Source organism: Manihot esculenta, chromosome 4 (genome assembly GCF_001659605.2).
Source record: "Manihot esculenta cultivar AM560-2 chromosome 4, M.esculenta_v8, whole genome shotgun sequence".
In the NCBI taxonomy this organism is placed as follows: domain Eukaryota; kingdom Viridiplantae; phylum Streptophyta; class Magnoliopsida; order Malpighiales; family Euphorbiaceae; genus Manihot; species Manihot esculenta.
Window position 1 is genome coordinate 33951309 of NC_035164.2, and position 25500 is coordinate 33976808.

Sequence of the window (25500 nt, forward strand, 5' to 3'; positions counted from 1 at the left end):
ACTTTCATATATAGACTTAAGTGACAAAAATAAATATCACCGTAACTGGCAGACAAATAAAAAAAAATTAAAAAAAAACAAATACCTTATACTCAAAATAAATTTATACAATTACTATAAATTTCATTATTTTAAATCCCAGAGCATTATATCCAAACCCAAAGAAATTTTCATGATTGCATGATACAGTTGGCAAAATCAACTAAAAGAGATCAGATAATTAATTCTTTATATCAGAGTGGTCAACTGAAAATATTAATTATTGATAAGGATTAAATGGTAATTTTATTTATTATTTAATTTATTACAAACAAACTGATGCAGATCCTCAGGCAGAAAAGGCATCGTCACCATTAATGCAAAATTATCCATTATCGAAGCAGAAATTATTTGCAACAACAATAATAATAATAACTCTTTTTTCATTTTCTTTTTCCTTTTAAGATAATCACAGTTGGTTTGAACTTTCATTTATGAATTGGTTTTTAGGATCACCACGTGCACAACTCGTGACTGGTAGTCATAATTTTATATTAGCACACACACGTTGACTCTTCTTCCATGGGTGACGCAAGCAACCTGGATTCCTGCTGCATGCTTCCGTAATCTATTAAATATATATGTATATTTGTATAATTAGCATTTATTAATATCAAATATTATTTTAAAAATATTTATTTTTCTTTTATACACATCACTCAATATTATATTTATCAAGTAGATTTATAGATGTATGTATTAATTTTTTTTTGTTGAATTTGAATCTAAATTCGTTAAAAGAAATAACGTGTAATTCGTTAAAAAAGTAAGTTGTAATAATATTGAGATTCTTTTATTTTCTTTCGTATTAGAGAGAAAGGGCGGGATCGTCGAGCTTTATTCCTTTTAAAATTCTCGATAATGATTTATCTATCTTGATTTGTTTTTCAAACGATATGAAAAATTACCTATTCAGAAAGAAAAACATAATAAAAAAAAGACTTGATTGCAAGAATTGATGGTGATGAAAAATGCTGATAAAGTCTGTTATCTAAAATCTTGTGATGTGTAATTTACATTAGACAAATATATGTATGCATTTCATATATGATATTAATCAATTATTTAATATTTTAAGAGACTATAAATTTATGTATTAAATAGAGTGAGTTAAAATAGATACAAATTTATTTTATTTAATTAAAAAGAAAGTGTGTTTTGCTTAGTTCAATTTTGTCCAACATTTGAAAGCATTTCACTTGCATAGTACGACCTAGCTTTGAGTAATATTTACTCCCACAACAGGGTGTTTTAAAATAAAAATTTTATACATATGTATATATATCATTCAACAAAATAAAATTTTATGTATTGATGTATATATAGTTTTTCTTAGTAGAGATTGATTAAACGAGTGATATATTTTTTAAATTAAACAAACGTAAGTTTACATATTATTGAATGATAAATTTTATTTATATGTTATATTAAATGAGCATTTAATATTTTTATTGATGTACGTATAATTTAATTTTTTCTAATAGGAGTTCAAATCTCTTATTTGAATTTATTAAATGTATGATGTATTTTTTAGACTAAACAGATATATATATATATATATATATATATATATATATATATATATATATATATATATATATATATATATATATTTTAGCGAATATCAACCTTTGTTCATATATTATATTAAACAAGTATTTCATATTTTAAGGACTTGAGAATAGTGTGTTTTGTTTAGTTTGATTTTATTTAAAAGTCGAATGTCTACTCGTTTAATAGATTCACTGCTCAAATCCAATAAAGTGTTTCGAATTAAAATTAAATACATTCATTAAAAAAAATTTGTATAATTTGCCCCCAAACTCCTCTATATAAATTGGTAGGAGTTGACATATAGCTTTGCTCAATACATGCACTCACCAGCATGGCTATCATCTGTTCTCTAAGGCTCCTGCTATTATTTGCTCTTCTCTTTGGGCATGGAGTGTTTGAGCTTGAAGCTTCTCATCAAATTTATCACACCCTTCAAAATCTTGATGATTTTGATGCTAAAACAACTCAACCTTACAGAACTGCTTATCATTTTCAGCCTTCCAAGAACTGGATGAATGGTATAATTATATATACCAATTCCATTGCTGTCTTCTTTTTTTTTTTTTTTTCTTTTTGTTTCTGTTCAAGCTTTGATTTTTGGATGTAGTATTTCCCTAACAGAGTTTGTTTGTTTACTTCTTGTATTTTTGTTCTGGTTGTGAATGGGACTAATGGGACACTCAGATCCAAATGGTGAGTTTTTTTTTTTTTTTTTTCATGTATTTGCATGTGGAGTTCATCCATATGTGTTGATTTAGCAATCATTGATGAGCTCAAGAATCCTAAAATGTTTTCTTGTTTGAATGCTAAAGATTCTGATCTCTGATGCATTCCATTTGGGTGATTAAATTTAGTAATTTTAATAATAAATATTACTTATAAACTGTGTTTTATGAAATAAACTGAGTATAAGCATTTCAACCAAGGAATACAAATGGGTAAAAATATGGTTGCAGGGCCAATGATTTACAAAGGAATTTACCATCTTTTCTACCAATACAATCCCAAAGGAGCAGTATGGATGTGGGGCAGCATTGTGTGGGCCCACTCCACTTCAACTGATCTTGTTAATTGGACCCCACAAAGTGTTGCCATCTACCCATCTCAGCCATCGGATAGTAATGGCACCTGGTCTGGTTCTGCCACAATCTTCCCAGATGGCACACCGGCAATGCTTTTCACCGGAGTTAACACACTCGGCCAACAAGTTCAAAACTTGGCCATGCCCAAAAACACATGTGACCCATATCTTTTAGAATGGGTCAAATCACCTAGTAACCCAGTAATGGCACCCACCCGTGAGAACCACATCAATGCTAGCTCTTTCAGAGACCCAACCACCGCCTGGCTTTGTGCTGATGGAAGATGGAAGGTGGTCATTGGAAGCAAAATCAACCGTAAAGGAGTAGCATATCTTTACACAAGTGAAGATTTTGTTCACTGGATTGAGGCCCAAAACCTATTCCATTCTGCTGAAGACACCGGAATGTGGGAATGTGTTGACTTTTTTCCGGTGTCAGTTAATAGCTCAGTTGGGGTTGATTTGCAGATGTTGAGATCAAATATTAAGTATGTGTTTAAGGCAAGTTTAGATGATACTAAACATGATTACTACACTGTTGGAGAATATGACCATGTGAAGAATGTTTATACTCCAGATGAAGGATCAGTGGATGGTGATTCAGGATTAAGATATGATTATGGGAAATTTTATGCTTCAAAAACTTTCTTTGACAGTGCTAGGAACAGAAGGATTTTGTGGGGTTGGGTAAATGAATCTTCAAGTGTTACTGCTGATATTAAGAAGGGCTGGTCTGGAATTCAGGTAATGCACTTGAAAAACTCTGTTCCTTGAAGTTGTAACCATGGCCGCTTGCACTGTGATGAATCCTTGCTTGGATTGATTCTTGCAGGCAATTCCAAGGACTATCTGGCTTGACAAATCAGGAAAGCAACTGGTGCAATGGCCAATCCAAGAAATCGAAAAGCTTCGGACAAATGCAGTCCGCCTGCCTGGCAAAATTCTTAAGAAAGGATCTGTGCTTGAAGTTCCTGGTGTCACAGCAGCACAGGCAAGTCATTACAATTCAGAAGTTGGATCTTGTATAAACTTTATTGAACAAAATTACGGTGCTTGCCTCTTTTTTCATTTGTTTATTTTGAACTTTAACAGGCAGATGTGGAGATTACATTCAATGTATCAGATTTTAGCACAGGAGAAGTGCTAGACCCAAGCTGGACCAACCCACAGTTGCTATGTTGTCAAAAGGGTGCCTCAGTTAAAGGCAGTTTAGGACCATTTGGATTGCTAGTTTTGGCCTCTGAAAGCTTGCAAGAGTACACAGCAGTTTTTTTCAGAATATTCAAAGGCAAAAACAAATACGTGGTGCTCATGTGCAGTGACCAAAGCAGGTCTTCACTGAATCCAGATAATGATAAGACCACTTACGGAGCTTTTGTGGATGTGGACCCTGTTCATGAGCAACTGTCATTGAGAAGCTTGGTGAGTTTATTATAACATTCTCAACGAGAAATTCTCCTGTTGCTAATTTCTTGCTATTAGCTCTTATGCAATTGAGCTTTGTGGTGATCTTGACAGATTGATCATTCAGTAGTGGAGAGTTTTGGCGGACAAGGAAAGAGCTGCATGACAGCAAGAGTCTATCCCACATTTACTGTGAAGGAAGATGCGCCTGCACACCTGTATGTTTTCAATAATGGAAGTGAAAGTGTCACCATTACAAGACTGAGTGCTTGGAGCATGAAGAAGGCTAAAATCAACTGAGAAATAGCCAGGGTTGACAACTACAGATGCAAGGACTGAGATACATATATATACAAGCAGTCTGAAGATTTTGTAGTGTGATCAGAAATAAACTATACATTATCCTTATGTATTAACTATACTTGTCTTTTGATGCTTGTTTTTCTGTTTATTGTAATTTCTCCATCATGAAATAACAGAAGCCAATGGGGTTTGTTTTTGGCAATGTAGCTTCTCTTTGCATCCAAAGTAAGCAATACTTAAGCCTCAGAAGTTGTATGTTAGCTGCCACTGCCAGAGTCTTTTACCTTGGGAATGGATCCTAGTGACGTTTGGTGGCTGGGAGATTTGTTACATGTGTAAATGGAGTAACAGAAATCCTAAAGAAAAGAAAATGATTTAAGCTCTCAATGGTAGCTTATATTTAAAAAATATTTTTTTTGTGTAAAATTGTTTTTTATAGAAAATATTTTTAATAAAATAAATTACTTTTCATTATTTAAATTTAATTTAAAAAATGAAAAATATTAATAAACTTATATATAGTAGTCCTAATAAAATTTTCAATATCTAAAAAGCCACTTCTTTTTTTTTTTAAATATATAGTTATTTTTCTCTAAAATAATTTATTTTTCTTCTGACAAAAATTTCATTGATTTTTTTTTATTTGAAATCTCAAACATCAAAAAATGTGAAAAAAATACATATTTTATAAGCTTAGATTAGGAAAGCCACACTGGCGATTGTTGAGAAACAGAGGTTCTCCGTTTCTAGATATTCTGTAATAAGAAGCTTGAGTAATGCAATGTAGCCTGTAAGATAGCTCTTCTCATGCTTGAAGATACTCCTGAAATGTCAATAACCAAAGCTTGGGTGACACTAATGCTAGAACTAGAAATTTCAATAGAATAAGATACCCCACACATGGAGGTCCTTGAGGATTAGGTTTGTAATATCCTTAATAAAACTGACATCATCCTCTACTTAATTAAAATAATTAACTCAAATTATTTAATAATTTCTACCTAACTATTATTCTTAAATCTACTCATTTTCAACGGGATCCACGAAGTTTTATCATTTATGATAATTCTGAAGGGTAAATTAGTTCAGTTTTTTTTTTTAAATCTAAATGTAAAAAAATTTTGTAAATAAATTACGAAAACTTAATAACATACTAAAAAAAATTTAATTTTATAAAATATAAATACATTATAATTAGATATTTTCAGAAAAATATAAAGATTGAATTATCAGTTCTTATACAATATGAGTTAATGGTAATTCACGCATTTTTTCAATTTATCGTCACCTTGAGCCGGTGTTAGTCGAAAACTCTTTTTTCTTCACTACATTGCCAAGGAGAAGCATAAGCCCTACCTTCGTCCAAGAAGGGAGAATGACACCACCTCAGCAAGTTTATATCGATTAGTTTCATACATTAAAGAAAATACAATGAAGCCAGATACATTGACAAACAAATTAAAATAAGAAAGAAATTTCTTCTTCCCTTCTGTATATATACAATGGAGTTGGTATAAAGACAGTATCCACTAAGATAAAAAAAGTGCCGATTTACATCATAATACCCGACGGATTGAGATTAAATACATTGGTCGACTTCCTGGCTTCTAGAATATATGATTAAAATCCACACTTTTGCCACCCAACACAAATGGTAAGATCCAACACAATCATCATTCTAAAAGGAAAAGAAAAAATATTTTTTAAAAAAAAGTAATAAAGCAATATACACATAATCAAGAGAAAAAAAAACAAAAAGGAAAAGCCCCAAATTTTTCATCAACTAGGACGACTATTGATACGCACCGCCCAGTGTCCAAAACCTAATGCTACTGTTGCTTGCACTCTGGAGCTCGCTCACTTTGCTGGCTTTCCCTAGTTCGCGCTCCTCTACTCTTCTGCTGTTCAAGAGCCAGAAGATGTAAATAATGACATTTTAAATCTTCGTATATAAAACAAAAAACTTGGCCTTGCTAGATCAAACTCACCTTGGGTCCACCCGATGACTGCAACAACATGAAAATACAACGGCAGCATAATAAAATTAGTGACTTCAAAAACTAGCAGTTCTATCTAAAATTCAAATGTTCAGAGGAAAATACAGGAGGCAACAATCTTATACATGTTTAATCTTTATACCTTCTTCCTACTCCTTTTTCCTTCATCATTGTCCTCCTCCTCCTCCTCCTCATCATCATCATCTTCATTCCCATCTTCATCTTCATCGACGTCACCATCATCATCGTCGTCGTCTTCTTCAACATCTAAATCATCGTCATCAACAGCCTCCCCCGTAAACCAAGATACAGCATGAGGAATAATTTTGTCCCGAATGGTAGTACTATAAAGCAGAACAAAGAAAATCTTGTTCCAATCAACAATAAAGAAAATGGAACAGTAACTGGATTTACAATGAAATTGCTACTCACCCAATATTGTAATCCTGTTCCATTCTATCCTGGATTTCCTCAACCTGCCAATATCCATCAAAGAGATTAAGGATACTACTACATCATCAAATGCATCAATATCCATGCATGCAAGGTAACAAAGCTTACAGCATCATCATCCAGGTCATCATCTTCCTCGGGGATATTAGGACTGCTAAAGAAATTGAAGAAACTAGCACAATTCTCAATTTTTGTGATGGGTTTGGCATTTTTCAATCCCTTTTTTGGTTTCTTCTTCAGAACCTTCTTTGTCAAACACTTCCCAGGATACCATTCGATCTCCGTCCTAGTAAATTACTCTAACATGGTAAGAAATCTGGAGGGGGAAGGGGGAGGAGAGAATATAAAAAATTTTAGTACAATGGTGCTTGTGATTACCCAATTGTTTTCTCCAAAATAGGATCATCGTCATCAATCATATGATATGTTTTTGTCAGGACAGAGTTTTTGAAGTATGGATTAGTGTCAAAGTAAAACTCCAGCTTGAAACCTTCAGGGTCATCAATTCTATACCATTTGATATCTTTAAGAAACTTAAGAGCCCCTTCATCACGTTCTGTTATCTGTTCCAAGAAGGCAAGAAGCAGAAAATCATATTGTTACAATCAGGTCATCAATCCAGCAAAATCACACTATGCCTTGCATCATCCCATTACCTCCTCACCCACTACTTCATTAGTTTTCATTGCAGTAAGCCAGAAATCAGGCACTCCTTTCTCTGCATAAAGAAGGCATTTTATGCAACAGGTTGAAGGAAATGAGCTGCCATCAAATACTTTGGTAAAAAAGTTACCTTCTGTAGCTTCATCCCCTTCTTGGTTGATTGCAACTTCATCTGCAAACTCTTCAACTTCTTTTACACCGTTAACGATCTCGTATCTCTATGAGTACCCAACAATAAATTAAATTAAGCAAAAGGGATAAATTGCTGAACCTTGTAAATTAAGCACAAGATACTAATTTGATAATATGCTAAAGTCAAACTCAAGAACCTTCAAAATGGATAAAACACAGTAATTATAGCATTGTGATATGTGCTCATTTGCAAAAGATACTGGAAGGCAATAACAAGGATACCTTTGCGTAAATTGGTTCATAAAGTTTCTGGTATTTAGCTTCCAATGCCCTTCTTTCCTCTCTAAACTTGGACTCCAGCTCATCATGTTGGCTCTGAAAATTTGACATGCACAATTACTTGTTAAATGTACCTTTCAGCAATATAAAAGATAAGCCAGCATGTACATATATTTTATTAAAATCTAATGTAAACAGCCACCAAATTCTCTTCCTTTCTCAATATAATAAATTCAATTTCAACCTCCCAGCTCTAAACTGCCTTGTTTGCTGGATCTGAAGGCAAAAACTTATCAACTGCTACAAATTTGCCGAACATGTATTATCTGTAGGTAAATTGTTCAATCTATAAAACATCAAAATCACTATCCATTTCCTATATTCCTGCACAAAATTTGCATTTTCATCATAAATCCGCTGAACAGGCTTGTAATTGGCATTAATTTCTTGATGTGCTGAAAATTTTCCAGAAAGCTTATCATTTGACAAGGGGGTATATTTAGACCTCACACACGCTGAAGCTATTTCCAACTATAAAATCAAATATTAATTTAGTATCATAGCTCTTAAACATCAGTTTAAGAAGCCTATAATAAAGTGCATGTGCATGACAATATATCATTCATGCAATAAAAAATTAACGTAAAGTTGAAATTAGATATAATAATAGATAGCATGAACCAAAAAGATGATAAACAGTAAAGTTAGGAAGTATAAGAGAACCTGAATCTCTCTTAGAAACTCAACACGCTTTCTGACAATGGGTGACAGAGTTTCAAGAACATTTGAGTGTTGCCCAGCCAAGCTTTGAAGTTTATTCTGAAAAAGCACCCGAACAACATAATCAGGTTAAGGAAAATGGGATTACAAGCATCCATTTTGATCTATTATTTATTTTTATTTTATTTCAAAAAAAAGCCCTTTGCTTTTCTATATGAAATAAATGAATTACTATAACTTATCCATTTGGTAATTGGTACATGATACTTTGATTCAGAAAGCTACTTATCACAAAAATTCAAAGAATCCCATTTCAACATTCTTGCAACATTCACAAAATGAATACCATTCTTTTGTACACAGAACAACACCTTTATAATTTTTCCTCTTTTTTTTTTTTCTAAAAAATAAAAGACACAAGTTGCCCCAATTACTTGCCTTGAGAGCGTTAACAAGGTCAGCACGATCCTCTGCACTAAGAGCTGAACACAAAATTCATAAGCAGTGAGTTAAACCCATAACAGAATTTCAGAGACAAAACGCCAAATGCGTACAGATGAAAAATACTTTTTTGGCATAGATTTAGATAGGTCATGCTATATCATAATTTCAGTACCAACAAACACGCATATTGGCACACGATTATAGATACACAAAACAAGAATCACGTAAAAGTAGAGAGCAAAAAAACATAGACAGTGATTTCTGTTGGATTTCAACTTTCTAAGGCCGGACAAGGAAACAAGACACAGAATTTTGAAAATCACTTTCGATTAGATAACACTAAACTGAGAGCTCTAGATTAACAGATTGTTTCTCTTCTTAAAACCCAAAACAGCAAGAAATTAGGGATTATGCCCAATATCCACAAAAGTTAATTATAATCGCGAAGTAATTAACAAAATAAATATTTGGGAAGGGTGGGATTGAGGGAGATTACCTGCAGCGGCGGCAGGGAGAGAGGCGTCGACATCGGACATGTTAAAAGTATCCTTGTTGTCGTTACTCATTGTCTACTGATTTGGAAGGCTGTTTGGGAATCGAGAAAACGGCACAGCCCTAGAGAAAGAAACAACAGGGGAGATCCTAGAAAACGAGGGAAAATGCGGCGTGAGGTGCGAGCGCGCGATTTGATCAACCTCAAAATTTATATAGACGAGTTCTTTTTCTTTCTGAGAAACAATTTGCCGGTGCCACCACTCCCCACGCGCCATTCAGTCTGCTAGGGTGCACCGCCCAATTGCGCATTGAAAAAATTACTAATTTAGTCCACCACTCATTAATTCTTATATTTTAAAAAATATATTAAAATATCTTTGAATTTTACTTTTTAAAAATACAATTAATTAACCCATCTCAAAAAAATTTTAAAAATACAATTAATTAGCACATATTAATATTTTTTTACATGATGCCTTTAATTTTAATATCGAGTTTTAAAATTAAAAATTAAAAAATAATATTTTTATTTTAAAAATATCCTTCTATTAATATTTAAAATTTCTTCAATATTCAGAGAAACCTCTATTATTTAATAGTTTTCATTTTTTCATTAAGCTTCATCGCTTATACTTGCTTATCTATGCTTTGTGCATATTTTTGTGGAGGCACTACTAACGGAGGTATACAAAGTAGAAGAGAATGTGTGGAGATTGATAGGAGCACTTTATATGGAAATGATTTGATAGGAATGCTTAAAAAAAAGAGAAAATGGGTTTTTTCAATTTGAATCCGCAATTGATTATGGATGAATGCAAAACTTGCTTCTTGTATGGGCATGAAACTAGTGCTCTATCGCTCACCTGGACAATCATGTTTCTTCTAGCAATCCTTTTTGGCAAGAGAAGGTTAGAGCTGAGGTAAATCATGTCTGGAACCCTTGGTTGATTTGAAAATTTAGGGTTTTTATTTTTCTTTAGGTTAATTAGTTGTTAATCTAAAATTTTAAGGTATTTTTGACTTTTTACAAGTCTTTAATAAGTTCAAATAATAAAATGATTAATTAATTAAATTTTTTAAATATAAAAATATTATAATGTATTTTTAAAAATTTAAAGATTAATTAATAATTTTTTTATATTATAAATATTAAGTTGTAATTCTCCCTTATGCATTTGCAATTACTACTCTTAATTTTATTTATTTAGTTAAATAATTGAATAATCAATTTAAACAACTGATACTACTAGAGTATATTTGATTGATATATGTTAGTAAATTATATATATATTTTTAATAATTTAAAGTATTTTTTATCATTAAAATATTTTTTAACATTGAATGTTTTGCATTTGTTTTTTCATGCTCTGTTGCTGTGCAAGTGTGAATTTTTACGAAACAAGTTTACAAACCATTTGTGGTTTTATTATGTAAAATTTAATATTAAATTTAGTAATTTATATAAAATATTATATTAGCAAAGCACACTGCACTTTCTGAATCTTAGAACAGGATTGCTAATTTCATTCCCTCGTTGAATTTAGCAAACGGAGTGGACATGCAATCGAAAAAATTAGCTATGAGGGATAATGGAAACCGTCGCGAAAGGCTTTGACAATGGAAAGGACTAATTACCGACTTGTTTTTCCATAGTGATTAAATTAATAAAGATAATTTTAAAACACCAAAGGAAAAATTATGATATAAAATTTACACAATTAATTTTATAAAATATATATTATTACATGGAACCAATTTAAAATTAATATATATATATATATATATATATATATAACATTTTAAATATTGTGAAAGAAATTGATATTATAAAAGAATTTATTCCACTCACAGATTTAAACTAATAATAAATTTATATGAATAGATCGGAGAGTTTTCAGATTTTATTTTTTTAATTTTTAGTTTTTATTTATAAAAAAGAAATTAATTAATTATTTAAATTTTCATAATTAAAATAGTACATTTAATTCTAAATAGTATTTAACTGATAAATTTAAAGTAATCTCAGCGTAGTAATAGTGAAGTTTATGAGTGAATCACTAGGCCCAATAAACTGATAAATTTGGGTTTTCGGAGGACAATGAAGGCGTCATGAAGCCCAATCTGATTTCTAATTGTCTCCGCCATTTCCCTTCAAGCTAACACACTTCGCTAGGGTTTGTAATCGAGGAAAACTGATAATTTTATCAGGAACAATGGCATCCAAAACCCTAATTCGAACTGGAGCTTCACTGATGAACCGCATGTTCTTGTCGAATCCGATTCTCCACCAAAATGCTAACGTCAATGCTCAATTTGTATCTCACAGTTTTGAAATCACTCCTCAACTCTTCCCTACGCTCTCTAAATTGCAAACCTCTATCCATTTGCCCCAAAATGATGCCCATTCCGTTACTAGACTTTCCAAGGAAGAGTTTTTTCATCCCTGTGGTCTCCCTTCTCTTCGCTTCTTCTTGCCGGACGGTATTCTCTCTCTCTTTCTCTCTCGATCGATTTGTTATTATTATTATTATTATTATTATTCTGTGCTGGAAGGGTGGGTGTTGGAGCTCTAGTTAATTTTAGGAGAAAACGCAAATCGGTTTTGTTTTTTATTTTTGAATTGTACATGACTGGCACCTAATATACTTGGTATCAGGCTGAGCTTATCATTTTATCACTGTCAATTGTTAAAAGTAGCTGGAGATACCTGTTTCTAAGAGGAATTATACGTTGACAACTCCTGTCATCTCCATTTTCACCGTTGCAGTGCATGTCTTTTTTTTTTTTTGCCGGAACTATTGCAGCGCATGTCATTAGAGGGAAAGTTGTACTATGGAATCTTTTACCTGGGCAATTGCATTTTCTTTTTGTTACATTTATTTGCTAATACCAAAAATAAGCCGGATATTCTTTTTAATGTATTTCCTAGTGTTTGAATGCTTATTGAAAAAGAAACAAAAGAAAGAAGGTGAATAGACAGAAGATCAATTGTTTGAATCCTTACTATTCACATATCTTTAGCTTTCTTGTCATTGTCATTTATTATGTTACAGAGGTGTACAATTAGAATATAATTATAATCAGGCAACTATAATCATCTTTGGGCATGGGTGTTTTACTATGCCTCCTCTTTTTTAATCTTGGGTCACATATTGTGCTTGGTTAGAGACACTGTTTTTCATTCAATTTTTTTGGTTTTCATCTTACGTTAGTTAGTAATCAGGTTATGCTTGTTTTACTAATAGTTGATGGTATTCTGTCATGCATTTCGACAATATATTCCATTTCTAGATTGCCCTTTCATTTAATCAGTGCATTTGTACCATGGGTCCTTTGATGCTTTATTTTGTAATTAGACATGCTTGCCTTACATGGAAACATGGTATGCAAGGAATAACATTATTGTCAAATTCCATGTTCCTAGGACATGCCATAATCTTAGGACAAGATGATATGATGCCTGTGATAAACATGCTGTCTTGATGGAATCTGATTAGCTTACCTTTGAGGACTCTGAATACTTGCTGGATTAGATGTAAAGTTGAGTAATGTTGTGATATTTCATATTTGACATTGAGTATTGGAAAAAGGTTGTCTGTTGTTTGATATTGTCAACTAAACATTTCCTAGTTGATTCTACGGGCAGAATTAATGCAGCTCTACTTTTGTATTGATCTCTTATAACAATTGTATGCCCTTTCTCTGTCTCATGGAGTTCTTCAACTCAAGTGGTTGCAATTGAAACCAGTCGCAATCTTTTAAAATTATTAGAATAAATTACTTTCTACTCAGTTTCCCGGGAAAGAATAAAAATAAATAGTGTTGGGTGGAAAGCATTTTGGCTTGCAGAACTTTTCCTATGATAACTAATTGCTAAGTATTGCTTATAAGTAAGCATTTTGTGTTGGGCTGGCCTAGCCAGTGACTGATACATTGACCTTTTTGCTTTTCCTTTTTGATTAATTTATGACTTGTCTTATCCTGTTATTCAGGTGATTCAAGTGAGCCGATGCTCTTATTCCCTAAAAGGACATTTCAGCCTAGCCTCATCAGGCGTAAGAGAAATCATGGTTTCTTTGCACGGTATTTCACTCTCTTCCTCTGTACAATTGGACCCTTGATTTTTCCGATAAACTAGTTGAAAGTTCTGAGAACATATTCATATTTTAATTGTTGTGAACTCCCTTATACAGGAGACAACTACAACTTAAAATACAAAAATCAAGCTGTCTGATGCAGTGTAAATTTTGCTTGACAATGTTGAATTTTTACGGGGATGATTCTTGTTGTGCATCTTGCAGAACAAGGTTAAATTCCCTGATGCAATAAAATATTAGGGGCTGTATTTTCTCAAGTAAAATGTCTAACTATAATGCTTATGGTTTAATGTTCAAGCTATAGTCAGGGCTTTGCTTTATAGCCTTCCTGCTAAAGCTCTGTTACTGCCCCTTTTCTGAATTGATCTTTGTTTTGTTTTCTTTCCTGTCGTTTCACTTGCATACAAAGACACCTGCCTTAACAGGGTTTCATTTATTTATATATATATATGTTGATTAATTTTTGCTGCAAATGAATAAGTTTGTGATTAATGCAATTTGCTATATGAGCAGCAAGGCAACCAAGGGTGGTAGGAGAGTCATTGCTCGAAGAATAGCAAAAGGTCGGTCAAGGATTACTGCTTAGCATTTGTAATGCCATTGCTGCAGTAAAAGTTTCTGCACGCGGAAGCTGCCTTTGTTCATGGTATGACTAAGGAAATTAGAAAAGACATTTTCTCCATGTGGTGGCTCAGCCTACCCCTAATACCTTGTAGGATTACAACGCCGTTTACATCTTTCATTTGCTTACTTTATGATTTCCTCTTCTATATAAAATGTTTGTATGAATTCTGATGAAACTGGACAATTTTATGAAGATAAATGTATCTTAATATGGTCTGTGTTTTTGTTTTTTTAATTAGAGTACTAAGGAAAAAGGTTTTATCGTAAGTTATGGAGAAGGTTGTTTATGATAAGGTGTTTGTAAAAGGTAAGTATGGCCTCTAATGGTTAATGTCGGCTCAATGCTTTGTTGGGTCAATGAATTTGCAATTGCTGTGGAAAAAATTCTAAATGATAGTGTGACACGGAACAACTAGTCTTGGATTTTATGGCAGACTTGGACCGGGGCTAACTTTTATATTTTAATTATTATTTTGGATATTTTGGGTATTTTTATAATTTTGCATATTAGAGTTTTATTTCTATTGTAAATAGCCTCCCTTGGCTATTAGGATTTTAGACTCCTATTAGGATTAGAATTATTTTGCATATTAGAGTTTTATTTCTATTTAGCCTCCCTTGGCTATTAGAATTTTAGACTCCTATTAGGATTAGGATTATTTTATTTCTATTATAAATAGCCTCCCTTGGCTATTAGGAACACACTTTTTCACTTTTCAATCTTTGAAGAATTTCAATAAGACTTTTAGTCTTTCAGTTTATCTTTTCTCCTATTTCGTCTTAGCCAAACGATATTGGTTAAAACTCCTGACGGAGTCTAAATAGTCCTTCTTTTCTCTTATTTCGTCTTAACCAAACGATATTGGTTACAACTCCTGACGGAGTCTAAATAGTCCTACATCATAGTGTTACCCACTTTTTCTTTCGGGCTCACGTTTGATGTGCAGAGTGGTACTCTTGGTGAGTACGGTGTTCATAATTCGTGATCTGCGAAATGATTAATATAATTTAATTGTGATTAAGTTTTCCTTTTTTTATCCTTTTCAAAGTTCGTTTCAATTTTCTATTTGTACTTTGATTTTCAATTATTTCTGTTGGACCAGTTTATAAACACTCTTAAGGCCCTAGCTGTAAATTGGGAGCATTGGCTGGATGGGCCACCCTATGTAGGCCAGACTAATGTGTGCAGAATCAAACATGTGAGGCTGGGCTGGTCCATAAAAATTAGATTAAATAAGGCATGGCTGAGCAATTATGGGCACTGAAGGCTGAAGTGGCCAGCATAGAATGAGGTGAGGTGACTCGGGAATAAAAAGTTGATGTTACCTGTCTAACTGTTTTGCTTCCCCTTGAGAATTATGGATAGGAAAAGTTACAGTGATTTAGATTAATAATAAACAGAGAATAATCTTGCAGCAAGTCTCCTATTTCTGAAAGGAACTGTGATCACAGATTGGTAGTGTTAATCATTGAAAGCAGAGTTTGAATTTTTTTTGACAATAATCGCTGAAAACTTTGCATACAAGCTATCTTTTGTAAAAGAATAAAGGTTGACGAATCTTGCATTGAATCCTGTGCTATATTTTATTTAGTAAAACACATGCCAGCGATTATAATATACATATATATAGATGGGCATCTTTGGACATGACTATTCTTTGCCTCCCATAACACAGGCTGGTTTTTTTTTTTTTTTTCCTCTCTCTCTAATGGAGTCTTTTCCTTCTAAAATAGCTAGATTTCACTGGATGAACAACTCAGTTTTTGTCTGTCTGCCCCCCTCTCTCTCTCTCTCTCTCTCTCTCTCTCATTCTTTGGCTTTCTCTCCAGCTGTGTAGGAAGTATTTTTGTGTAAAGTACACTGCACCCCAGCACTATGGTCCTTGCTACTATTAAATGATGTGAACATTACGATTTGTGTGAAGAAGAAAACCAATTGCATTTCCTTTACATGTACGCATAAGGACATACATGCCCTAATCAAAGTCAGACACCAAGCTCCTCGACATTATCTCATCATTTTAAAGACAACTGAAATAACTTAATTTACTCCACAACTCGATTGGCTGTGTGGCATGTGCATGAGCGTCTTCAACGTCATCATTATTCATAGAAACCTTGAACCATTTAATGTCACGAATTTATAACATGAGATTACTCTATGAAATCTAGGAGATCCAGGAGCAGATGATTATAACAGCATCTTCATTCCAATTCTGATCCTTGAGATGACAAGTTCTTCGAGGATAAAATATATATACAGCCGTACAAAAAGGTGACAAGTTCGTAGTAAAAAACGACAAATCATGTCCATGACTTCAGAGAACATCTATCTTTCAGCTGAAGTTAAATGGTAGATTGTCTAAAAATGGGATCTAATGTTGTAATCAACTTGATTAGCTGCAACTTTCTTGTTTTTGCAGTTTCTGAACTTCTTTCATTTGCTTTGCTTGTAATTTAAAGTTGTTGACTCTGTTAATTATCATCTTCATTACTAACAAAATTTAAAACAGTAAAATAAAACAAACCAAAAAAGATGGGATCCCTCACTACCTATAGCCTTAATTAACACACTTAACTAAAGCAGACATGACATGACACGACACATCAACATCAGCATCTAGGGAAATTAGTTAACCTTTCTCCTAAGCAACAAAAAAACAACTAAGTACATAATTTTGCAAAAAAAAAAAAAAAGAATACTGTTAATTATCATGCTTAATTTTCATAATAATTACCTTTGTAATTGGAGGTTTATTATATAATATATAGTAAATGAATCTGTCATGGTTACTTCACTTGAGAATTAAGTGATATATGACATGGAAATATATATTTTTAGGCGAGGAACATGTCAAAAGAGTCTACACATACATTTAAGAAACCTGAGCAAGCATTACTCTCTGAAGAGCCTGAACTAGTAACATTTAGGTTTTCCAATAAGAGTTGCACTCATCTTCTTATGCATATTTCAGGATATAAATGCACTGTATCAAAATGAATCCATACACAACACCTAAAACCCATGTCTAGTTAGCAAAGTCTAGGCATCCCAGCTGCAGCATGAAGGAAGATTATTGATATTATTATTAGGGTTTGCACCAAATTGACCACTTGAAAATGCTGATAGTGATGAGGATGATGAAGATGATGGCAGTGATGACATGATTGCATCAATGTATTCCATCTGATTTGTGGGCACAAGAGGTTCTTGTGGATTATAAGACCCTGAAGGAAAACATGGAAGTCTAGCAACTGGGTCAATTAGTACTTCTTGTGAGCCAGCTGATGATGATGATGATGATTGAATATTGCAGCAAACACTCCCTTCAATGATCTCACATAGCTTCGGCATCATAGGCACCATACCTTGATTCTCATAATGAGGCATTATTGGTATATTTTGATCTTGAATAAATTTATGATCTCCAATATAATGTGTACCTGCTCCATTGCTCAAAATTTGATCTTCTTGATGATTTGGGTCAAGGTGGTGAGTTAAATAGGGCAATGCCCACATTGGATCAAAGGAAGTTGTACTATTATTTAGTGGTGGTGGGACTATTGAGGATGTGAAATGAGCTAAATCAAGATTGTAATTATTGGGTTGGTTGAATTTGAAATCTCCTTGACCAAAATTTTGCAGCATTGAAGCTGGGGAAGGAAGGTAAATCTGGTCTTGTTGAGCAGTACTGAGGATGAGATTAGGGTTTCCAGTGAGAGAGAAGAAAGCTTCCTCAGAACCACCATTAGGGTTATGAACATCAGTGAAGCTGGCTAAACCAGGAACATCATGACAGATGAGCTTCTTCTTTATGCTTGAATTCCAGAAGTTCTTCACTTCATTATCTGTTCTTCCTGGTAGATGCTTAGCTATCTGTGCCCATCTGTGCACGAAAGCTCATCTTCCTTAGAATATGTATTACAAGAATATGAAACTGATTACAAAAACTAATATCAATAGGTGAGTTTGTGCTAGCTACATGAACATTAATGATTTTAATTAGTAAGATTACCTGTTGCCCAAAATACTATGGAGTTCGACAATGAGAGCTGCTTCTTGGGGAGAGAAGCTTCCACGTTTTAGGTCAGGTCGAAGATAATTTATCCATCTTAATCTGCAGCTCTTTCCACATCTCTGTAACCCTGTATCAAATAATTAATAGGGAAGAAGAAGAAAGAACACGAAGAAGCAGGAGAAAGAAATCAAATACAATGGAATTTGAACCCCACAAGTACAAGTAAATATGGAAAATTTAGGCAAATATTATAAACAAATGCCTATGATTTGCCTACAAAGCTAGAAGAGATAGAAGCTAGTAATTAAAGGAAGAAAATCGATCAAGAAATTCTATAGGCCTATCTATTAGATGATAACCATCAAGAAATGATCATCTGTGAGTAAGAGACAAAGAGAAACAATTAATTAATTAAACAATACCAGCATGTTTAGGAATTGAGCTCCAGCAACCATGACCATAGGTTGAAATGTAGTTGATGAGTTTCTCATCTTCTTCAGGTGACCACAGTCCTCTCTTAACTTTCTGTTTGTTGCAGCAGGAGTGATGACCCATCTATCTCTCTGAAACGAGTACTAAGACCACTGGCAGATCAAAGTCAGTATTGGGTATTGTTTATATAAAAGTGAAAAAGAGCTGGAGATGAAAGAAAAGGGTTCTTGATTCTTTCTCTCCCCTACCTAAGGAACACCCATTACTGTGAAGTCCTGAAGATTACATAATAATAATAATAGAGAAAGAGAGAAATGAGAATGGTCAATATGAGTGAGAGTAGTAGAGTGGTGAGAGAGAATTAATTGTGAGGAGCTGTAACATTGTGGCCCCAATTAGGGTTTGTGGGCAAAAGGCTAAAAGCTGCAGAATCATACTGCGAGACTTGTATGGCTTATAATGGGATCCTTCCTTTGCTCTTTCAGGTATGGAGATGGAGCTTCCACTATCCACGTGTCACTCATGCAAAGGTCGTGGGTCCCTTTTTGTCTTCCTCTGTCCCACTTTGGACTTATCGTCGCAATTTACATACCATCGTCACCCATGGTTGTTGGATTCATATACATACCACCCTAATTTTCATGAAAATTGAACCATTTCTTATTTCAAATAAAAAAAATTTAATTTTTTTAACTTAAAAAATATATATATAGATATATATATTCAGTTAATTTTTATTTAAAATATTAATATGGGGTTTTTATATGGAAAAATATCAGTTCTAGCCAGGAATTGATGTGAAAATTTAGAGAAAGTGAGAAAGTTATGAGAATGAAGAAATTAATTTTACAGGTGGGATTCCTCTGAATTGATGGAAATAATTAGAGGAATAATAAAATATAATTTCTGTGATTTAAAACATTGGAGCAGGTTGGTATATATAGAAAAAGTAATTATGAAAAGATGCCTTTCTGCCACAAATTTCATACTTTGGGCACTCATTTATTATCATATATTTTATATCATGACAAGTAATTTGATCAATTTTTGAAGATTCTCTTGTAATAATAATTATTATTATTTTTTGAAAGTCAAAAAGCTCTTGCAAAATAATTATTTTATTATTATTATTTACATATTTAATAAAATTAATTTCATTTTATGCATAATAGAGTAACATTCTTTCAAAATAATTTTTTTTAGATTCAAAATATTTTATTAAAAAATTTAAGAAAAATTTAGCTTTACCACTCTTTTAAAATAAATTATAGTTTATTTCTTCTAAATTTATATGATCAATGTCATAAAAAAAATTTTCATTTTATTCTAATTGAAACCGAATTTTGATATTTAATTATTATAACACATGAATTTTTTATCAACGTAACAACAATAATAATCTTCAATATAAATTAAGAAGTTGAATTTTATAAAAGCTAGTATGATGAGACATTTAGATTATTTAACAAACCCTAATCTAAAAATTTTAATTAATTCAACTAATTAATATTTAAGAAGAGGAAATCTCTTGCCTTTCCACCAAATTAATTATAATTAGAATATATCTTTATATGAAAACTTGGATACTGAAAATAACCATTTAAATAAAAATTTATTTTCTCTTCTTGAAGAAACTCAGAGGTTGGAATTGAGTGCCACTAAATAGGCTTTACGTACTGAGTTCACATAATTAATTTCTCTATGCATCATTATAATTAATTCATTGCTCTCTTATGCACTTTCCAATTAAAGAAACCTCCAACCACTTGCCTTTTTTATAATGCTTTTGTATAATACTCTGGTTTTGTTGAAGAGTTTCTATGGTTTTTGTACGAGTGGCTAGACACTTTTAGTCTATAAATAGAATTTAAAGTTTTAATTTTCATGTATGAAAATAATATTAATTTTTTTAAATTTCGAGACTCATATCGAAACATTTGTTTATACGAAACGATTCAGAGAAAATCAACGGACGGTGATAAATAAGATTAATTAATCTTGATATTATCTTTGAAGAGTAAAATTGTAGGGCAATAAAATGGTATGTTTTTAAAATGGTATGTTGGGAAGATAAAAAATATGATCCTCATTTTCATTCTGCAAAATATATATATCTATAGTCGTACAAAATATATCTAAAATATATCCCTTTTGACAAGAATATTATATTTTTGATATGGTTTTAGAGTCGACTAAACTCATGCTCTCATGCTCTTTTTAATATACACGCTAGTAAATATTTTCATCGCACATATATATATTTTTCATACAAATACGAGAAGAGAAGGATGGAGCGGTTATCTCGTAAAATAAAAAAAATTAAAGGTATTAATATTAAATTTGATCCCAACAAATTGTCTATAATAGTATTTCGATTAAAAGAATCTTAATAAGATTTTTATCTTTTAATAAATCAACTCAATATGAACAATATTAGTTCTAATTGAATGAGTACGAAATAGGTATTATTGCTAATTGAAATCAGGTGTGTATCCTTTTTCAACGAAGGATAGCTTGGTTAGTTGACAATTTATGCCTATTTTTCCAATCAAATATGAAACCCTCCATCTTGAATTTCTAGCCATTTCTTTAGTTGGGTGTACTTATGAACCAAATTGAGTAATATTACAAAAATTATATTTGAAGAATTTGACAAAACAAGAATAATTCTACAACAATAAATGTATATTTAAATGTAAAATCTTTAATTTTAGACTTCTCCAAATAATGTCAAATTTTGGAAATACCCAAATAGATTAATATTCCAAAAATTTATTTTTCTTTACTTGAGGGACTCAGTGTCTAAATGAAGTTCAAACCTATTATGGGCTAACTTCTCTTTTCATCCATCAACTTGATGCAGCTACATGGATATATAAAAGAGTAAAGTAGCATGAATCTCTGTAGCTTCTTCCCATTTTCTTCTATTTTCTAATTTAATCACACCCTTTTTAATTAGCTTTTTTTAAAAAAAGAAAAGAAAAAAGAAAATTTTACAATTACACCAAAGTGGATAATTAAATATTATAAAATTTAGTTTGATGAAAAAGGTGAGGTGTAAAGAATAAAAAGTAAAAAAAATGATTAAAAAACTAATAATTAATTAGGGTTGAAAGATACAGCAGAGCTAACAATTAATTATAAACATGTTTCACAATAAGGAATAGACAAAGAAATTGATTAAAGGGGTAAGGATTGATTCAAATTAATTAAGAGCACAGAATCTCATCACTATATTAATTATCATTTGCATAATCGAGGATTCCATAACCCTAATCATTAATTATAAACCAATTAGGAAAATTAAGCTGTTACTCATTCCTGTTTAATAAAGTTGCTATCTTTTATGTAGGGCTTGTTCAAGATTAATTAATATATGGATTTAGTGCAATTAATATTAAAATTACTATAATTTTCAAGATTTTCCATATTATTATTTATATTCCTTTTCATAGAACAACCTTGAAAATATATATATAAGTAATTTTAATTTGATTCTTGCTTGTGAAAGAAAAAGTGGGGTGTGGGGGGATGCTTGTGATGGAAGGGAAAAAAGAAAAAAAAAAAAAAAAGAGAATCTTGATTTATTGTATGCACATGGAAGAATTAATATGAGCAGAGAGTTTTGCTTGATAAGTTGAGGCATGGTAGGACAATAGCTATGGCTGATTTCTGTTTTCTTTCCATACTTATTTAGAAATCATAACAACTACTACAATCTCAAACCATGTCTATGGCTGTCTAAATTCTTTCTCCTCTTTTCACTTTGGAGATTTGTTTTGGTATGCGTCCTTTTCATTCTTTTTTTTTTTTTTGAGGGAATTTTTTTTTTCTCTTTTTCTTCAAAAACATAATAATTCAATAATAAAAGGCCTATGCAAGGAAGCCCATCTAGAAATCTAAGGCCCATAGGAAAGAAAATAGAAGTTCAACCCAACAACTCTAGACTCCATTATCAATATTGCAGATGAGAGAGAATTATCTTGAATTTAACAAAAATCATGATTTCATCTCAGTGTTCTCTTTCTGTAATTCCTATAACAATGGAAGAATCCTAACAGATAGAATAATATTCATGGAAGAGGGAACTCCATATCAGCAATAATACAGAATGCTCTTCAACCTTGATTTAATCACAGCAATTACAAACATGAAAACAGTGAAACATTTTCCAAATCAATATTCGTAGACTACTATGAATCTGCAAGCTTTAAAAATGCATCAGAACAATTTGGTTCCCTGAGAAGAAGTTGGTAGACACAAGACAGCATATCCAAATTTCAGCTTTCTACTGTACAATCACAATCATTCCAAATCAATCACTTGTTCTGCCAACTTTGCTAAGGGCAACAAGCAGTTGAACTCATCAAGAAAGTAAGCAGGACTTAGTGTCCTTGAATTCTCAGCTCATCATCTCTGCAAAAATTAAATGAAGGATTGGAACCAGCACTACTCTTGGCATCTCCATCGGAAAGTGGCATTGATAACATGTGAAACTGATTCTCCACTGTATGCCTTCGCATATTATGAGCAGAAAAATGCCTGTCAACTTTTTGCTTGGCCTTAGTCGACTCTGTGAGATTCATGTAACTTGGATTACGATTATACCTCTCCTCCACTTTGTCCAACATGAATGTGTTGCTAGACAATGGAATTGGAGAAACAGTTGAGGATGGAGTACATTCCGAGCTCTCATCGTAAAGGGATTCAGAACTTGGTGCAGAAGATGAGCGGGTAATCTGATTGACCACAGGAGGTTTAGCATGAATTCTTGTTGATACATTGTTTTTTCTCACTTTTACAGAGTCATTTATTGAAGAATATGAATATATACTGGCAATGTTATCTTCACTTTTCCTGGAAAATGAAGTCTCTGATGAGTCGTTTTGAATTTCATCCATCAGTCGGTTTTCCCATGGCTTGGCGGCCATCCACCGTTCTAGCCAGCTCCATCCTGGGCTGCTGTTATCCATCCTTTGATCCTTGATAGATGATGCTGAGTTGTTTCTTCTTCTAGCCGGGCTTGCACATGATCTTGATGGCTGAAAACAGAAAAAAAAGTGCACTCTAAAACTCAAAAACAACTAAACTATTTTATCCTTCTTTATGATTCGATTTTATTGAGTTTGCGGAGCCCTGTAACTTCAATTACCTGTTGAGAGTAAGCAGTTGCTCTCTCCCTCTTGATGGCTCCTTCTTGCCTCATTTGTAACCTTGCTCTAACTTCATCGGCAGTACCCACACTATCACACCATCCTTGCTGCAAGTGTTTAAGACGATATTATTCACTTCAACACCACCTTCTCATTATCTTATCTAATACATTCTGATAATGAGAAATGGAATATCAGCTGCAATTACCTCAGCCTGCTTGGTGGGATCAGCCATCTGGTGTTCACCCAATAATTTGTCCAAGCCTTGGCTTTCTGAAGACATTCTTGAACCCTGTGCCCTCACTCGAGCCTGAACCCTGACAAGAGCTTGCATGCACCTCAGGGTCACGGCAGCCTGCTTTCGGACCTGCCGACCACGAAATATAGCTTGGATCCTCACCACTGCTTTCAAGGCCCTCAATGCCCGCCTTGCCTGCAGTTCCAAAATTAGCAGCAAGAAAGAAACTCTAGAGTTGCACATAAAAGCCAATCAAATTACAAAGAAAACATCAATTTGAACTAGTATAGTTCAAAGTGAAAATTCAGAAGTGATTCTTCTGAGGTTATGTTGATTTCGAGGGTGTATTAATTTGACAACTAAGCGTTCTAATCCACGAGGATTACAAACTATGGTTCCCAAGCAAATTGTGATTATTTGAAAATTTACAAGTGATTCTTCGCATTGAGAATAGAGGAAATGAAATAACACATTTGGAAAACAGATTTCATAATTCACATTCAACCAACAAAACTCATGTGAACATATTTAACTGGAAATTACAAGTAACAAATAAGATAAACTGCACTGACTGACCTCAAATTGGCTGTCACAGAATTGAGAAGTGGTAAAATGCTAATTTTGGAAGTAATTTGGAGCACAAATTTACACTTAGAACACCTAAAATTACGGTAACCCAAAAAGCTCAAACTCGCAAACTACGACTAAAAACCAATTTATGGACATGAAAGCTAAAGAAAATCAGAAATAACAAAATCATAGGATCCGATTTTACCAATAAGCCTCGAAAAGCGGTTTGGATCCGTATCGCGGCCCATTCTTGTTTGACGAGCAGGAAATCTTTAGGCGGAGCTCTGGCAACAGTAGCCATGGCAGCAGCGAACGCATGATCGAGGACAAGGGACGACTCTGACGATGCTACATGGATTCTGTTCAATCCCTTCGATGAGGATGGTCCGAACCCCTGCGATGAGCTCCTCCATAGCCTCCATTTCTTCTTGCCCTTATAATTGTCGCTCTGTTCTTCCTGTAGATTAAAAAGAAGAAATGAAAACAGGAAATGCAAAAAATAAACGATTTCGTGTTTTCGCTTGTTGAAGGGAAGATTACCAGGTTGGTCGATGGGAGATTTTTGAGAGTGATTAGCGACTTAAGCCATTTCCTTGATGTGCCCATCTAGTGAAAATAGATCAGTTCTCGATTCTTGAAATCAGAAATAGTTTTCCGAGAAGTGGTTTTTGGAAGAAATGGACAGTAGAAGCTAACGAGAAAGTGAAAGAGAGTATTGGATTTGAGGGTTTGGGGTTTCAGGCATTGGCTGTTACTTGTTATTAGGGCAGAGAGCCGTTCGAAATTTGAAATTTTGAATAGAA

General features: G+C 32.9%; 5 protein-coding genes across 8 annotated transcripts; 2 read left to right on the top strand and 3 right to left on the bottom strand.

The window, feature by feature from the left end:
* The first annotated feature begins 1919 nt into the window (after positions 1-1919).
* LOC110614011 (beta-fructofuranosidase, insoluble isoenzyme CWINV1) lies at positions 1920-4742 on the top strand. Its single transcript, XM_021755455.2, has 6 exons — positions 1920-2111; positions 2278-2286; positions 2550-3418; positions 3507-3665; positions 3767-4096; positions 4193-4742. The coding sequence occupies exons 1-6, from the start codon at positions 1925-1927 to the stop codon at positions 4376-4378; spliced, it is 1740 nt and encodes a 579-aa protein (XP_021611147.1). The 5' UTR covers positions 1920-1924; the 3' UTR covers positions 4379-4742.
* A 1097-nt stretch (positions 4743-5839) lies between these two features.
* LOC110614195 (nucleosome assembly protein 1;4) lies at positions 5840-9762 on the bottom strand. 4 transcript variants are annotated; one of them, XM_021755700.2, is made up of 13 exons: positions 9566-9762; positions 9064-9107; positions 8629-8724; positions 7909-8001; positions 7625-7712; positions 7488-7549; positions 7210-7394; positions 6940-7117; positions 6811-6854; positions 6521-6722; positions 6370-6387; positions 6188-6279; positions 5840-6059 (listed from the first exon to the last, which is right to left on the bottom strand). In XM_021755700.2, exons 1-12 carry the CDS (start codon positions 9633-9635, stop codon positions 6211-6213), a joined length of 1149 nt encoding a protein of 382 aa, XP_021611392.1. In that variant the 5' UTR covers positions 9636-9762; the 3' UTR covers positions 5840-6059; positions 6188-6210. The 4 variants fall into 4 exon arrangements, with proteins under 4 accessions (XP_021611392.1, XP_021611390.1, XP_021611391.1 ...); XM_021755698.2 differs by having other exon boundaries at positions 6188-6282; XM_021755699.2 differs by lacking the exon at positions 5840-6059 and having other exon boundaries at positions 6160-6279.
* A 1886-nt stretch (positions 9763-11648) lies between these two features.
* LOC110613020 lies at positions 11649-14504 on the top strand. The gene is made up of 3 exons (XM_021753923.2): positions 11649-12045; positions 13557-13647; positions 14175-14504. Exons 1-3 carry the CDS (start codon positions 11778-11780, stop codon positions 14245-14247), a joined length of 432 nt encoding a protein of 143 aa, XP_021609615.1. The 5' UTR covers positions 11649-11777; the 3' UTR covers positions 14248-14504.
* Positions 14505-17088: 2584 nt separating this feature from the next.
* Positions 17089-19157, bottom strand: LOC110614065 (transcription factor MYB26). Its single transcript, XM_021755528.2, has 3 exons — positions 18727-19157; positions 18302-18431; positions 17089-18172 (listed from the first exon to the last, which is right to left on the bottom strand). Exons 1-3 carry the CDS (start codon positions 18857-18859, stop codon positions 17329-17331), a joined length of 1107 nt encoding a protein of 368 aa, XP_021611220.1. The 5' UTR covers positions 18860-19157; the 3' UTR covers positions 17089-17328.
* Positions 19158-22705: 3548 nt separating this feature from the next.
* On the bottom strand, positions 22706-25500 carry LOC110613292 (protein IQ-DOMAIN 6). The gene is made up of 5 exons (XM_021754343.2): positions 25238-25500; positions 24903-25154; positions 24098-24322; positions 23889-23996; positions 22706-23778 (listed from the first exon to the last, which is right to left on the bottom strand). Exons 1-5 carry the CDS (start codon positions 25301-25303, stop codon positions 23122-23124), a joined length of 1308 nt encoding a protein of 435 aa, XP_021610035.1. The 5' UTR covers positions 25304-25500; the 3' UTR covers positions 22706-23121.